This window comes from Acanthopagrus latus, chromosome 20, assembly GCF_904848185.1.
Source record: "Acanthopagrus latus isolate v.2019 chromosome 20, fAcaLat1.1, whole genome shotgun sequence".
NCBI lineage: Eukaryota > Metazoa > Chordata > Actinopteri > Spariformes > Sparidae > Acanthopagrus > Acanthopagrus latus.
In genome coordinates this window covers 19139066-19155357 of record NC_051058.1, presented here as the reverse complement: position 1 = coordinate 19155357, position 16292 = coordinate 19139066, and the positions used below count along the sequence as shown (strand labels likewise).

At 41.1% G+C, this 16292-nt stretch overlaps 1 protein-coding gene across 2 annotated transcripts; it reads right to left on the bottom strand.

Annotated features, from left to right (window-relative positions):
- Positions 1-1708: 1708 nt before the first annotated feature.
- On the bottom strand, positions 1709-16100 carry LOC119010013 (inhibitor of nuclear factor kappa-B kinase subunit alpha-like). Of its 2 annotated transcripts, none has more exons than XM_037081818.1 (22): positions 15944-16100; positions 15329-15447; positions 14969-15063; positions 14262-14379; positions 13503-13572; positions 13312-13400; positions 13134-13223; positions 12830-12954; positions 11244-11351; positions 10960-11095; positions 10173-10367; positions 9677-9779; positions 9396-9519; positions 8820-8971; positions 8620-8681; positions 8411-8520; positions 7854-7903; positions 7640-7745; positions 7376-7523; positions 6421-6557; positions 5034-5133; positions 1709-4343 (listed from the first exon to the last, which is right to left on the bottom strand). In XM_037081818.1, exons 2-22 carry the CDS (start codon positions 15431-15433, stop codon positions 4278-4280), a joined length of 2289 nt encoding a protein of 762 aa, XP_036937713.1. In that variant the 5' UTR covers positions 15434-15447; positions 15944-16100; the 3' UTR covers positions 1709-4277. The 2 variants fall into 2 exon arrangements, with proteins under 2 accessions (XP_036937713.1, XP_036937712.1); XM_037081817.1 differs by having other exon boundaries at positions 15811-15952.
- Between the last annotated feature and the right edge of the window lie 192 nt (positions 16101-16292).

The following is a 16292-nucleotide window of genomic DNA, read 5'->3' as shown; positions in this document are numbered from 1 at the left end:
GGAGGCCCGACAGAAGGGACCTGGCTGACTTCTTTCATGCTCGTAATGCTCCCCTGACAATTCACTTCCTGACACATGCGGAGCAGACGTTTTCTGGCTGAGCACGAGTCCTCAACTGACCCAGAAAACGCTTCGGCACAAGTCATGAGAAAGAAAGAAGAAGTGAGCGAGTGACTCAGGGGTTAATCACTCGCTGTGAAGTCTGACCGACTCCCGGTTCAACAGTTTGAGTCAAATTATCTCGATTGTTTCCAGCCTCTCCTGTTTCACACAAGGACAGACTGCAACTGTACTTTTATTTCTAAAAGCGTCCTCCATTGTGACACGGATAAATGACTCAAGAGGTGACAGCAGGTGTGTGATCACAGCTGTGACATCAACTCATGTCCTGTTGTGAAGATTGAAACACTGATGAGAAACAGGAAGTCATGACCCTTTTTTTAAATCGTTATCTTAACGTTTTAGAAACGGACAGATGACTTTTTGACATATCAGGTGTACAGCTTGATCAATGGCTGCTGGAGTCACTATAGAAAATCATTAAATTTGACTGAATCACATGATCCTTGTCTTAGTTTAGGCCGAGAGCGTCTTCACTTAGTACATTTTATGTGCCGTTTTTATCTTGTTTTTAGATAACAAAGCTTGTTTTTGCGTGGTGACACTGATTCAAGTGGTGTCACAATATCACCATATTCATGATAACTGTGCTAGTAAAACATCTAATACTGATATCGTGTTTATAATACAAGTAATAATCCAAGTTTAGCCTTGTGTATGTTGATGGTAATTGTTCTTCTATGCTTGTATTTTGACAAAAAAAAAGAGAAAAACACACAGTAAAGGAAGTCAGAGGGATTCGATTGCTTCCCTGCGATTTTCTTTTTTAAACGTCTAGACAGAGATTATTACAGGGAATTCGTTTGGCCTCGGTGATCATGTGGTGAGAATCTGATGTTGTGACAGTCCCGGCACATTTATCTCACTGACTTGAGAAAACAAACAGCTGATTTCTTGGGAAAGCGAGAAAAAGTATCATGAGAAAATGACTTTATAAAGATGTACGAGCGGACCGTGACCCACATGCTGCTCCGTGTGGGTTTGAGAGTCTAAAACAAATCATATCGACTTTTAATGATCTTTGATATGAGGGTATTTAGTGTTAAGGACAGGATTAAACACAAGTTTAAACTTAAAGATAAGTTACAAGGCAGCAATGTTAAAATCCAGTAGAATCTGCATATTTAGTCACTGTGACTGTTGTTTCATTCGGTCACCTGTCTTCCGATGAAACATCAGAGCACACGTCAGAGATTAGAGAAGGAAGGAAGTCAACGCATGTGTGACTAAACCTAAATAAAACTTTAAAACATTACCTCATCTGTGAATATCTCTCCCTGAGTCACATCAGGTAGATTTTCATCAGCAATAGTGTTTGTTTTACCAGGAAGAGGACTCCCATAACATCGCTCCTTCACATCAAACTATTTCTTTTGTTTGGTTTGTCTTGATTTGAGAGACCGCCAGCCTGAAAAATTAACTTATGTCCTACTGTCCAGTCGAGTGAGGTCAGTAGAGTCCTTGCTGACAAAGGGGGAACTGGGAAAGAAAACTACCCCCAACTCTGTAAAATAAGTACTTCTTAAAAAGTACACTGGTGGTTTCAGGCATAAACTGTGAATTGAAAGCAGAAGCATCCACGTCAGAATCATGCCAAAGTCATTTTATTTCATTACCAGGCAAAACATTTGATCTTTATACAATGACGTTTCCAAAAAACAAAAAAAATCAAACATTCAGAGACAAAGTTTAAACCAGAAGATGGAAACAAATACTTAAATGGAAAGTTATTTAAATAAAAAAAAAAAAGAAGAAGAAAATCTTTTCCATTGCACTTTAACTTCATAAATACAACTCAGAAGATTAAATTTCTCCGTGTGACAGTTCAGTTTCCACCTGACTGCAGTACATTCAACCGGTTACTGTTCACTGCTCTGATCAACTGCCGTCTCACCGAGGATTGATGGTTGAAGACTGTGCTACGATGTTTGATGGAAACCAGGCGGCGTCACCCCTCCATATTTAAACGCCACGTTCATGTCATACAGGACAGAAGAAGAGACAGAGTCCCCGAACTGAACCGAGTCGTTCTGCAGCGGCGTTATATATTCTCCAGTTACTGCTTTTCTTTGTTTTATCAGAGTTGACTGAATGCGTCACGTTGGGTTCTGGGACATTTTTATAGGTTTTTATTCTCTTTTTTTCTGACATTTTGTAAAATACTGAGCCAGATAATGAAGAAAATAATCACCAAAACTTAACTGACAATGAAAAAAAGCCACTGCAGGCCACTTTTAAATGTTTACGTCATCAAATAACTTGGGTCAGTCGAAGTTAGTCATCCTTGTTTTCTATCTTTCAAAAAGGCCCTGAAAACTAATTTTCTCCCTCAGATTCTAATTGTGATAGTTGGAAACTGGTTCCAACATTACGTTTCATATGACACTGAGGCGGCAGTGAGTTAATCTATCTTAATCGATTAATGTTGCTGATTATCTTCTTGGGTAACAGATGCATTTATTTTTTTGTCAGGTGTCAGAATTATTATAAAATCATCTTCCAGAGGTGACATCTAACAAATTCCAACCCAAAAGTTTACTTTCAGTTTACTTTCATAGAGGAGGAGAAAAACCGGAAAATATTTAACACATTTAAGAAGTTTGAACCAGAGAATTCAAACTGATTAAGAAAGTAGTTGATCAGTTTACTAGCTGACAACTAATCAGCTAAATGTTGTTGACAAGACTGATGCTGCATTCACGTGCTCCTCGGACGATCCAGCTTCCTGACTTTGGAAATTGTTCTTCCGACTTTGGTGCGTTCGCGTTGGAGTTTGGGAGCAACACAGATGATGTTTCGTATTTTATCGCTCAGAGTGTTTTAAGAGCAAAGGAAACGGATCAAATAGGTCTGTAAAGTAAAGTTTACTTTCATCTGCCAATTTTCTGTGTCAGGTGACGTGAACTTGGCAACTTGTGTCTCAAAATTTTCTCAGACTTTGAGTTGTTGCTCATGAGGATTTTCCCAGCTGCAAATATGTTTTTCCCGATTATTCAGTGTAAACTTCCTGACTTTATTGAATGAAACTGAACAGAAACATCAACGGTTTTCATTCATTTGACATTTGATTTAAGCTCTTTTGATGACATCACCTTTCTTTTGCAACACTTCATCATCTGACTGAAGAAATGGCTCCACACAACTCTTAATATTTACTTTCATTAAATATCTTGCATTTACCTAAGCTGATTTTTCTGTAAATTAGTTTAAATCTGCACCAAGTTTGGCTCAAAACATGACTACCGACTCTTCCCTTCATCTGTGTATGGCATGAACGCAGCAGAACCCATCCAGTGAAACATTATGTGCACATAAACAAAACAACCGTTGTGTCTCAGAGACAAACAAAATGACAGATGTACATTATAGACATCATATAAACATAATGGCCAGCCACGTCTTTTACATATCACGACCAAAGACTTCTGCCTATGATACATAACACTTTATTCTTAAAAAGAAAAAAAAAAAAAAATCATGATAACATTTACATAGAATCTAAACCCCAGACTGTGTATAGTAAAATATATCAAATCGATTACGAGTGAGAAGAAGTTTGTGTAAATTCTGCGACAGTTTTGGCAGCCTGGAACGACACAACTCTTCACAGAGAGAGAGGATACATGGGAGTATCAAAGTGCTGTTTGCTTGATTGTAATTTCCTCCGCGACCCTCCGCGCCCCTCCGCGCCCCCACCCCGACCACTTCCTGTGTTTCCCTTGTATGTCACAAGTCTGAACTAGTTCCCACCTTTCTGTCCGACACTCTCCTGCGTGACAAATCCACCTCAAACCCCCCCGCAAAAAAATCTGGTGCTACAGTTCGGCGATAACAGTAGAAACGATTTTTCATGGATTATGATGCAGCAAAAGTAAAACGAGAGTGACACACAGCTTCGTTGTTTTCTCGTATAAAAACATGAATAATCACCGACCAAACTTTCCACCATGTGAGACGATGGGAGTGGACAGACACCACTGAGCATGTGTAGACTCCGTCTCTTTTTTTTGTTTCTTCTTTTTTTGTTTCCCCTAGGAGAGAATTTCCTGGGTCCATGTACAACTGTACAACGTGTGACGTCGCTCTGCTGCGTGAACAGCTCTCAGTCTTTAGTGTTACTCGGAGAGAACAGGCGGGGATGGAGGACGCGACGGTGCTCACGCGTTTCTCTTTTTTAATTTTGTCGTTAAAGTTTCGTACTTCGTCCAGCTCCAGTCTTGGTCCTTGAAGGAGAGAAACCACGGTGTTAAGAGAACTAAACATCCTTAAAAAAACAACTCTTAGATGCACTTTCATCTCTGGGAATGTTTTTTTTTTGTTGATAACTGGATCTGTGCCATACAAGATCTACAACGCTTCGTTTCATGGTATGTTTGTGTACCTTTATCAAAAAATTACAGCTGTTGCGGTTTTGATATTTGGATTAATTGTTCCAGCGTATTGTGAGACGCCTGTTTGCTTCCCATCAAGTGATCCCAACTATATGATTAGTCTTAATTTATGCAGGTGCATTGTTTTAATGCTTGTTCACTTTCTCACAGTCCTCTTTACCGTCTTTGTTGGATCATTACAATATTTCTTACAGTCACAACAAACAGTGTGAAAGTATAGTATTAGTATTTGTGCACAGTGGAGAAAAAATTGGGGACTCATTCTTAATACTGTGGCTCGTTGCTCTACTTGTGGTCAACAACTTTTTAAAAACGCCACCTTTACGGATGTATTTCACCACTGGGAAGATGGTCTTTACATGACGCTATCTTTGAAATTGGTACTTGACAGAAAACAGAAAAAGAAATGTGGTATTCAGCTTTGTAGAAAAGTTAGAAAACCTACAACAACCAGAAAGCACTCGACGACCGGGCATCAAAAGGTCCAGGAGCCCTGGGGCAAGTTAAAACAGGTGAACTCACCACTATACTTTTGGTCTGTTCGTCTGCAGCCTCCTGCATCAGGCTGGTCAGCTGAGTGAGGTACCTCTGGTTCTCCTGCAGCAGCCGCGGTGCAGCATCACTGAGAGGGAAACACATAAAACGACTGTTTTAGTCACATGAAACCTCCTGCGGATGTAAAGTACACTCACACTCACCAACTGCTCTCAACTAAATATAAAACATCAAATAAGTTCTTTTTTGTTTGGCTTATAAAACCTAGAAGTGACATTTACGGTACATGAGGTAATCCATCTTGTGACTATTTCACTTTTCAGAAAGGAGATTTTTTATTTATTTATTTTGTTTAAAAAGCTCCAACTCATACTTTTATTTATGGTTACCACTTAATTAGCCTAAAACAACACGTCATTTGTCTCACACTAGCTTCTCGTTAGCTTCACTTCTACTGTGAATATCAGCACAAGAAGTGCATTCAAACCCAAAACTTCACGACTGCATGTTGGAGAAGGAACATGATCCTTATCCACCTCGGCCTCACTGCCCAGCAGGGTGCGAACATAACAGCTTTGTAGCAGCCTGTGTGGTGTTAGTGCGCTTACAGCTGGATGCTAATCAAGGTTAAGGGTCTCTACACCCTTTACGTAAGCAATTTAAAGCACTTTTCACTTGATGTTTCATGATGCAAAAGTTTCAAGTTCCAAAATGTGTCACATGTCTGCGAGTAGACTTGCCATCGTGTTTAACAAATATTAAGAAGTTTCAAGCACTTAACCCAAAATCAAAGAATCACACATTAAAAGAACCACATTAAAATTTAAGCGATAACAAGGACTTCCAGCACTCGTACGGTACAAACCCTGGAAGTTACACACAGTCGCCAAGCAAATAAATTCCTCCTGTCCTTGTGGTTTGATAACAACTTTTTCGTAAGAAGCACAATTTCTTCAGGCCACGTCTATCATGGAAAATTACACAGACGCATATCCCGGCGAGGATCCCGGAGCAAAACAGGCTTCGTTGAACTCATTGCTCTACCTTAGGTGGCCAAAACATGAGCTTATGCACATTTAAAAAAAACAAACAAAAAAACTCTGGGCGTGAGAAAGGCCTGCAGTGACTGGATGTTCAAATCTGCCTGATACAGACCGAACCCTGTTATCGCTGCCTGAAGGTGCTTCCACTAAATGATGGCATCAAGTGGCTGAACAACATTCACACAGTCAGTTCTTGTTTTCCCACAGTTTACACTGAGATTAGATCAATTTGTGGGGATTTGATTTCAAACAGTTCCACATGAAAAAAGTCAAAAGGGTAAATACTTCAATAAAGGCATTAACAGAGCAATCATTAGTCACATGACTGTTCTGAATGAATGAATGAATGAATGAATGAATGAATGAGTTACCTGTCGTTTGGGCCTGGCAGGGATGTTAGAGGATGTGGGGAGCTGACAGGTTGTGCCGACTGAGACCACTGAGAAACCTGCAGCAGGTTGGACGACTCGGGACTCGCTGCTATCGAGCTCCGCGACGAGTTCTGGGCCTGAAGGCAAGACGGAGGTCATCATGTTGGTGCACAGCAGCAATAATACACATATTGTCTCCATCTTACAAAAGGATGTCTATGTCTGAAGAGGTAACACAAGGACACAAAGGACACAAAGTACAACTTGGCGGGGGGACACTGACACACGGTGCTGAATAATAAGCTACAGAGACACGCGATGGACAATGTGGAGGTGAAGTAATCAGATGATTGACAAAAATCAGTTACACGCAACTTGAATTAATTATCAGTTAGTCAGTTTTCAAGCCAACTCGTCAAATATCGTCACGTTCTAGCTGCTAGATTTTGACCATCTTCCTTCATCCTCTCCGATTATAAACACAATTCTTGGATTTTCAATGGCTCATCAGACAAAAACAAAGTGAAGATGTCACCTTCAATTAAAATATCGTGACATTCTTCGTTATTTAAGACACTCTATCAACCTACGCTTAACGAGATCATCATGAAATAACCCACGATCATTACCAGAGTTGGAACGATTAATCGTTTCCTCAACTGTAAGAAGATTTAGCTGCCAACTACTTTGATGATCGATGAATTGTTTCAGTCTTCTGTCAAGTGAAAATGTCAAACATTTGCAGCTTCCAGCGTGATTAATGTGAAGATCTGAATGAAATGAAAATGATCTGAAGAATGAAAAGAAACATCTAATGAAATCCCTGCACCATGCATCATGGTTTTATACAATTCTAGCAGATTACTCTCAGTGAAACTGAACTACGTCAAAATACCAAAAATGTATTAATTATTTTCATACAGTCGTTATAAATAAACACAGCTGGGTCACTCACACAGGCGATCTTCAGTAAATGCCAGAACTCTCTCTGTCTCTTTATCTGCATCTGCATCACAGTGTTGTCAGCGTCCTTTATACTCTCCAGGGTTTTCTCAATTCGTGGAAACAAGTCAATGATCTTCTGTTTGCTGATCAGGATCTTACTGTTGGGAAGAGCGAGCACGGGGCAAATGTGAACATGCAGCACTGTAGTTCTTTAAAGTACCAAAGGAGCAAAGAAAGACTGAAATGAAGATCTCTGAGGGTGTAGGACTCTTACCTGAGGTGTGTGTACAGGTCTTTGAGGACCTTGTCTTGGTTCTGGACTGTCTGAATGATGGCCTTCACCATCTCTGAGCTGTCGCTGCTCACATCTGGTTCAGGTGCTGAAAGATGAAATCAACTACTGATCACACAATTCACAATTTTCCTCAAAAAAAACAAATACATTTGTTAAAGTGACATCATAACAGAATATCTTGAATGCTTCTTACTTTTACATTTCATCTTCAGTTGCTTGTAGAGCTCAATCGCCTTTTCTTCCCTGCAATAAAATTAATTAGTCACATTTTAATATTTACTAGACTGAGTTACAACCTCCAGCCAAAGGGACAAACAGCACATGTCAGTAAAATGATTTGCAAATAAGAACTAACAGCTGTTTATCATTGTGGTCTTTTAAAAAGAAGACTATTGTCTGATGTTTAAAATGCTGTTAGACATCCGTCCTCTCTTGTCTTGTTTGTCTCAGGGAAGTGACACCAGTCGCCGCTTTGTAAAGCAGCACAGAGGAAGGTCTGTTTATTTGTTTTTAAATACCAAATCTAATCTAGCAGTGGTGACTGGACAGCTGATGATGACAAAGACACCTCACTCCATTGGATGACATCCTGAAAAATCCCAGAATTTACAAACTACAAAGCATGAGGACACAGAATGACTCTTCACGATGAGTTGCTGTAACACCGCTTCAGATTCATAACTCTCAAAAGTTAAATGCGGTTGCTTTGACAGCTCTGCACATTAGATTTTAAAGTGTCCTGTCACTCACAGCTGCTCCATCTTGTCTCCTTGGCGTCGAGCATACGGACTCCTCTGAAGTTCAACTATCTCAGAGTGCAGAGCCATGATCTCATCGTCCAGATGGCTCACCTCTGCCACCTGCAGGACAAAATGGGGACGTGCAAACATTAGGATCAAATCTGAGAAACATTATGGGCCATTTTTTAATTTTTAGATGTTTTATAAATCACGCCTTACCTGTGCGAAAGCAGCAGCTCTTTCCTCGTTCTCCTGCCACGCTTTCAGCATCTTCTCAGAGGCTTTGGACAAAACAGACAGCTCGTCAAATTAAACATTGTGCTCAGCGAGATATAAATACATGTGAAATGTTCCCACGTGAACATGTTCTCCTTCAGAGGGTCAAGTATGGAAACAAACAGCTGCCAGTCAAAACTCACATATGCCGTAGTGCATCTGATCGCTGTATTTTTCCAGGTCGTACTGGATGCTGCTCTTGAAGAAGTCCAGTTTGGCCTTCAGCTGCTGAGAGAAGCCGAACATGCTGTTCTTACACCGGGTCAGGTTGGTGTTATAGCGTAGGAGACTCAACCTGAAGGAAGAGGAGGAGGACGGAGACAATTAACTGTTAGACTTTGACTTTTTAATAACCTGCACAACCTTCTTTTGAAAAACATTCACTGTTTTTTAATATTTTTTAAGCCCTGCAGATAAAAAACATGTTCCCACTTATCCCGTGTAAATCTACTGAGTCTGGATTATGTCTCTGTAATGAAGTCGTCGTAATCAGCACAGTTGGCAACTGGAAAAACAACGTTGTGGCCGTACTGAAATTAATTGTGGAACATTAAATCAGTGAAGTTTGGTGAAATCTGTGCTTGAAGCGGATTCTTTGGACGACTGCTTGAAGGCACTTGTAGACTGGATGAATTGTGGGTTTGGACGGCCCTCAAGACGTCCCGCGAATCTGCAAGAGCGGTAAAAGTAAAAGGATTCAAGTCTGTCAAGTGACTCACATAGCCGCCCTCTGTCCTTGGAAAAGCCTGCTGTAGTCCTCCTTCAGGCCGCAGATGTAGCTCACAGCTTCACCCCAAACCTTCTTCAACAAAACCAGGGGCAGCTGTGTCTTGGCTTCTTGCACTGCAGAGTTAAAACAAGAGTCATCACAGCTAAAACAGAGTGGAGAAAACTTCCAAAACATACCATCTATTACAAAGAAGTATATTTACCTGACAACCTAACTGGCACAGGAGGAAGCGTGATGAAGATCTGCAGGTGTAACGTAAAATAAACTCACCGATAGTGTTGACTTTATCTGGCAGCTGTCTGGCACTGAAGGGACCAGAGTAGGTGGTGATGCTCCTGTCAAACAGGTAGACGATGTAGCTGTCCCAGCCTCTCTACACAGGAGAGAAGAAAATCATCAGTTGCGCAGGCTGAAAATACAGTTCCTGCTGCTCCAGAGAGAATTACTACAGGGAGATTCAAAGTTCCTCAGCATACATACAGTGAGAGCGTGAATCATATACTGCAGAGACAGTTTAGATCAACTCCTTTGTTCACCTAAACCTGTCCTTGTGAAGATATGAACATCAAAGTGTCATTCTTCTGTTTATTAGCAGCAGGAAACTGTAGAGACCGGAAGGATGACAAAGTACAAACAAGGTCTGCAGCTGGACAATACACAGCCGGCATCTTAAACCCCGACACTGATGAAGGTTTGAACTCTTTCACAAAGTATTTATGGTTTTGAGTAGCTAATAATGGTGTGTTTGTGAAATCCAAGCTCGTACCACTCCGTCTAGGACACACTGTGCAGCCGGCTTCCTGGGATCCAGCGACACTCCGGTCTCCTGCAGCAGCTCCTGGTTCACCACCTCGATCCTGGTCTCGGCCTCGATGCGTTTCTGCAGACTGTGGAGACTTTCGTCCGGTGTCAACTGGAACGAGTGGACCTGAGCTGTGGTCATGTTCAGGATGTGGACGACCTGGAGAGACAAGAGAAAAGCTGTTAGTGCAAAAAGCACAAACAAAGAGAAATGTTGTTTTGGTCTAAGAACAGAAACTTGTATCGTCTGGGCGCTGATATAAAAATAATGACCACATTGTGGTTACATGCATCTGCACACCAGTCAAGTTTCTGTTCCTGAGCTCTGGTGCTGAATAATGTCCAAAACAGTCTTTGCAGAATATCATGATGTCAGAGTGAACTTGACCTATGAGCTATTGGATATAAAATGTCTTCACTTCTCACAGACATCTGTGTGAGAACTGATGTCATATTTATCATATAAATTGTTGAGTAATGGCTAAAAATGTTTTGTGAGGTCACAGTGAACTTTGAGCACTCAAATCTCATGAGTTCATCTTTGTATCAAGTAGATTTTTGTTACAAATTTGAAGAAATGTCCTCAAGGCGTTGTTGAGATATAAATGATTATTGTTATTTTCAGCACTTTTATTATGAGCTTAAAGAGAAATATGTAAATACAGGCTGACTCAAATAAAACTGGCTCAAAAGCTCTGACGAAAGGCTGCATCTCAAGATAAAACCTGAAGAGAAGGAGCCAGTAAACTCACCCTCATACTCAGGATCTGCTCCAGCATTTCAAAGCACAGAGGCTTCTTGTCGTCGCAGTTGACTTGGCCTCCTCTCTGGACAGGATCCCACTTCAGCATCAGCTGGAGCAGAGCCTCCATCGGCTCCAACAGCGTCCTAAAAAAAGCAATTCAAACACTTTTTTTAACCACTCAGGCTTTTCTCCCTTACCCTTTCCTTCCTCCCATGGAGGAAGAAATAACTGCACCACCCTGTATGAGAAGTGTTTGTGGTGACGTGTTTTTGGCTGTCACAGGGTCCGAACCTGCTGAGATTGTTGGGGTACGGGAGGTGTGTGGAGAACTTGACTTCTCCGTTCAGGTCCTCCACAGCCATAATGTCTTTTGGACCTTTATTCCTCACTTTGCTGGCCCTGTGGACGAGAAGACCAGAGTTAGGAGGCTTGAAGGATTGACACTGTATACTCGTAGATAAAACGTCATGCATCAACAATAGAAGCCCGTGTAACCACAGCTCCAATTACTTTAAACATCTCTAGTCATCCAAACCTATTTTCATTCTCTGTTCCAGTAGTTTTGATTTGGCTCCACCTGCTGATCGTCTTTAATGTGTCGCTCACTTCAGTTTTCTTAGTTGTGCTGCCTTTCTTTTCATTTTACCCACATTTGAGAACCCCCCAGTTAAATACGGTTTAAAAACTGTTCAAATTAATGCAATTTAAAAAGCAGGCCAGTTCTTCGGTCGACTATTACAGTCAACATATCTAAGCAATATGAGAAAATACTTTAACAAAGCACAGTAGACTCTTTATCTCATGTCACTGAAGAAAAGTTTCTTCAGATCTGATGAACGTGGTGACACTTTTAAGCAGTTATTTGACTTTATGGAAGAAATCCTATATGTGTTAGAGAGCGAACACACCCTCTGTGTTACTTTTGTGGAGCCAAACTAACCCTATAAAAGTCACACAATAACACAAACACAAAACACAAAAACAAGCAGCAGACCAGCAAATCTCGTGTTCTGCAAGGTAAAATTACTGTCTGGCTTTGAAGGGAGCATGGATGGATTAACAGCCTCAGTTTCCTCTCTGAAAGCGCCATTTCACAGCAAGGTAAAGCTGTGAAAATATTCTAAATATAGCTGCAACTTGAACAGATATTGCTGCATAATGGACCCACCTGTCATAAGTGAAATACACACTTAAGACAAAATAGAGACACAACAACAAAACTGACTCGCTCTAATGTTTGAGACATCAGACACATCTACAGTTCAAGGAATTTGCTGGCTTTAGTGAATCTAACAAAAAGAAGATAAGGTTTGTGTGACAGTGAAAACCACTTTTATAGGCAGGAGTTGTTCACATGTTGGCAAACGGACACTGGCAAAAGTCATGCCGAAGTTCTGGAGTTAAAAGGGGCATCTTCTAGGGTTTCTCAGCAGATTTATGGATGGGATGCACATCAGAAATCATGTATTAAGTCTCACTGAATCTAAAATTCAGTGCATTATGTCTGTGTGTTCAGTCTTGAGTTATGACTACGAGAAGGAGCTGAAGCTTTGAAGCAAGACGCTTTAAGGCTTTTAAAGCACCTTAAATACCTGAGATGTGTCACACCTTCTGCTGCTGACTGCACTTGCGGCCAAATCAGCAAAATGAAGTACAACTTGTTCAGAACGCCTGCATGCACCTGTTCCTTTCACCTCCGTCAGTGTCTTTGCCTAATGTCACTCTAAATAAGATCTTTAGACTATCAACTTTTGTTTGATTTATGAGCAATTTAAAGTCTCAAATATGCTTTTATCAAAAGAACAATGACTGTTGAAGTAAATCACTCCTGCACAAGATTACCATGCCAACATGTTTTGAACATCAGATCAACTTACCACTGCACAGGTTGGAGGTTGTGCAGAAATGGACGGAAACCACAACTGCATTCAAACACCATGGTGCCAAAGCTCCAGTAGTCCACAGTGACAGTGTATGGCTTGTTCTCAAACAGCTCAGGCGCCTGCCAGAGAGAGGTGCTGCATGTCAACGGGTTACACTGAAAACTATCTTCATTTTCATTTTCTGTCAGTTCAAGATGAATATTAAAGGGTTTCAACACATAACCAGAAGCCTGAGATGACATAAAGCGACTGTAGGTGAATCTGTAGAAGATAAAGAAGTCATTCCCTGTTGACTCACCAGGTACTGAAGCGTGCCAACGAAGGAGGTACACAGACTGCCCTGGTCCAGGTCTTTAGCATAACCCAAGTCAATGATCTTGTGAACCAGCTGCAGAGGAGTCAACACATGTTAGACAGTTTTCTTGGAATTTACAGTCAAACAGAAACAAGCTCCAAACCACAGCATGTCAGGTTACCTTTCCGTTGATATCTTGCAGCACGATGTTCTCAGGTTTGAGATCTCTGTGTATGATCTTGTTCTCATGCAGATACTGGATACCAGATCCTGGAGCAGAAAACAGCGGTTAAACTGAATGATAAGGCTCTAGAAGACACGTCTGAATGAAGAGGGCTCACAGAGAAAAAGAAAATCAAACATTGGACGTACCAACATCGTTGAGTAGTGAAAGCACCTCACTCTCTTTCAAACCGCAGCAGTTTTCAGGTTTGCTCAGCACCTGGAAGACAAACAAATGTAATTCTGTCACAAATCTCTCACAGAACGGAGACCTGACTTGATTTAATGCACTTCCGTTATTGGAATTGAAAATCTGCCTTATACAAGATGAAAAACTGAAATCAAATCAGGCATATCTCTTCTTCTCCTTTCTTTTGGCCAATAAAACCACAAAAGTGTGCTTCTCAGCCAACAATGCAGCCCAGCAAGAGTGACAAGGTTACTAAGATTTTATAACCATGACGCTTACACCATTTACACTACTGACTGTGGAAATCTGATGTGAAGTGCTGACTGTGAAATTAAGGCCGACTGTAGTGGCAAGATTCATTCAGCTCTTGAAGAGTAAAACTTAAGCACCATAATCAATAATCAGTACCTAAACCAAAAGTTTCCAGCCTCTCAAAGCCTCCCATCTTAATCATGGCTATAAATGCAACTGCAAAAAATCAAGTTCATGCAATTTCTTTACACCCACGACAATCAATGTTCATTGTCACACAGCTGTCAAAACATTTTCCAAAATTTTCAAGACGTGTAGGTTTAACCACTCAGGACTCTGCTTTTCACATAAAAATTACAAACAAAAATGCTGTTTTTTGGTGTGAAAAACATGGTCTTAACATGGATGTAAGAAAAGCTGCATTTTAAAATCCATCTCGTTTAATGTGGACACATCCTGCTCCTCACCTTCCTCAGGTCTCCCCTGGAGCAGTACTCCATGGCCAGCAGTGGAAGATCATTTAAGGCTATGGGCTCCATTTCCTCGGGGACATCTCGGGCTGTCACAACATTGATGTGATTTAATCTGAGTGACAGAGGGAGGAATCATTACTATTTAATGAGGCGCACACAGACTTTGCATAGTCATCCACTGCTAAAATGCCTGCAAAATACTTCAGATGTTGTATTTATCAGACTTAATGTCCGCAGTTCCCTTTAGGTGATAAATAAGTAGGTGTATCTACACTTATCAAACGCTTAGATTTGATGCTTTTGATGACCTTTTCAAGATTATTTTAAAACTGCTTTTTGGACAAATCAGTGTCAAGGTAAGGTTTGGAAACTATTAAGGGATGTGGCACACATTTGGTTCTGTGCAGAGGGAGGTTTTACACAGAAGTACGGCTACTAGAGTGAGTGAGGTTGATCTACATTTGACCAACAGAGGGTTTAAGTATAAAGTAACATCAGAAATGTGGAGAATAGCTTGACTCATCTCATCTAAAATAAACAAAATTGGATTCAATGTTACAAACTCAAATTTAAGACTTCTAAATTGTGAATTTGTGTCTTTGTTATGATACCAGGACAGAACGTCACTGTAGTGTTTAGATCAATGTGCTGTGTAAATGAAACGTGAGAAAAGGAGGGACACGTATAAAAACAGGACTAACTTTTTCATGATCTGGATCTCTCTGCTCCATCTGTCCCTGTTCCTTGGTGTGAGCTCCAGACGGCACATTTTCACAGCTAGTTTTTCATTTGTTTCCTTCAAAAACAGGCAACAACAATTCAATTATTGTACCGGCTACATGCAAATGTACTAAAAAGTGCCAGTTTGTGTGCAGTTCTGGAGGAGCTTCAGATTTGTTCAGAAAAACCCCCCACAACAAATACAGTTATTCACTAATCCTCACAGGAAGTAAGGTGCAGTAATTAAACTGGTTATTTAGTAGGGTGTCCTCTTCTTAGTTTCAATATGAGCTTCAGTGTCACATGCCCGCAGTGTCAGTGTTGTATGTTTCTAAACTCACATGATGTTGGTAGAGGTAAACATGGGCAAATCCGCCCATACCCAGCCTCTCTTTCAGCTCCCATTCTCCGCAGTTCTGGTTCTGCCTGAAGGGAGGTTTCTCCATTGTTGTGACACAATCTGGACCGAAGTGTACAAATAACGTTTACATGACAGCAAGAAACACAATCAGAGCTGTAGAGGCACGCAGAATACATTTCCAAAGCATTAACCGATTGGGAGGATTGTTTTTCTACCCAGCATAATAAAACTAACAAGCACTGGGACATGACTACATCCTGGATCAGCTGCCTAGCTAATGTCAAATTACATCGGACAGCGATGTGAAACTGAAAATTCATGTAAAGAGACATATTTAACGAAAGATAACAATAACTAAACTGCACATACAAAGGTAACTGTTCAAATCTCAGCTACCTCAGCGAGCAGCTCGCTGACGCCACATTAAAACAGTTTAGCCAACCAACAGCAACCCTAGCTTACACATTCCAGGAAGTAGACGGGGCCCGTCGCTAGCTCTCTGACGTTAAGAAACGAAGGCTTCGACGCCTCTTCGGTGACGTTTCAGCGAGTGTTTCCGCGGTGCGCTGCTGGCAAACACGGTTTTGAGACTTACTTCGGGTTTCTACGAAAGTGTCATGGGCCGCCGTCGCTGGATTTGAGCGCAGTCTTGTTGTTTTCGGGTCGATGCAGAATGCAGCACCGTGAGAATGTGTACTTTCCTACGTGACGTCACCAGAAACCCCGGCTGTGTTTCGCGATAACGAAACCGGGGCGCGTTCAACAACACCACAACCCGCGGCTGCGTTCAGCCGTTGCTAAAACTGTTCACCAACCGCCAAACGACCAAATTAAACAACAGAGTATAATTTTAACCGTATGACACTTCAGTACATGGCAGCGGTCAATGTAGTCTACATTTACATTTCAGCCGAATATATTTAAAGGGTAACTCCTAACTAAGT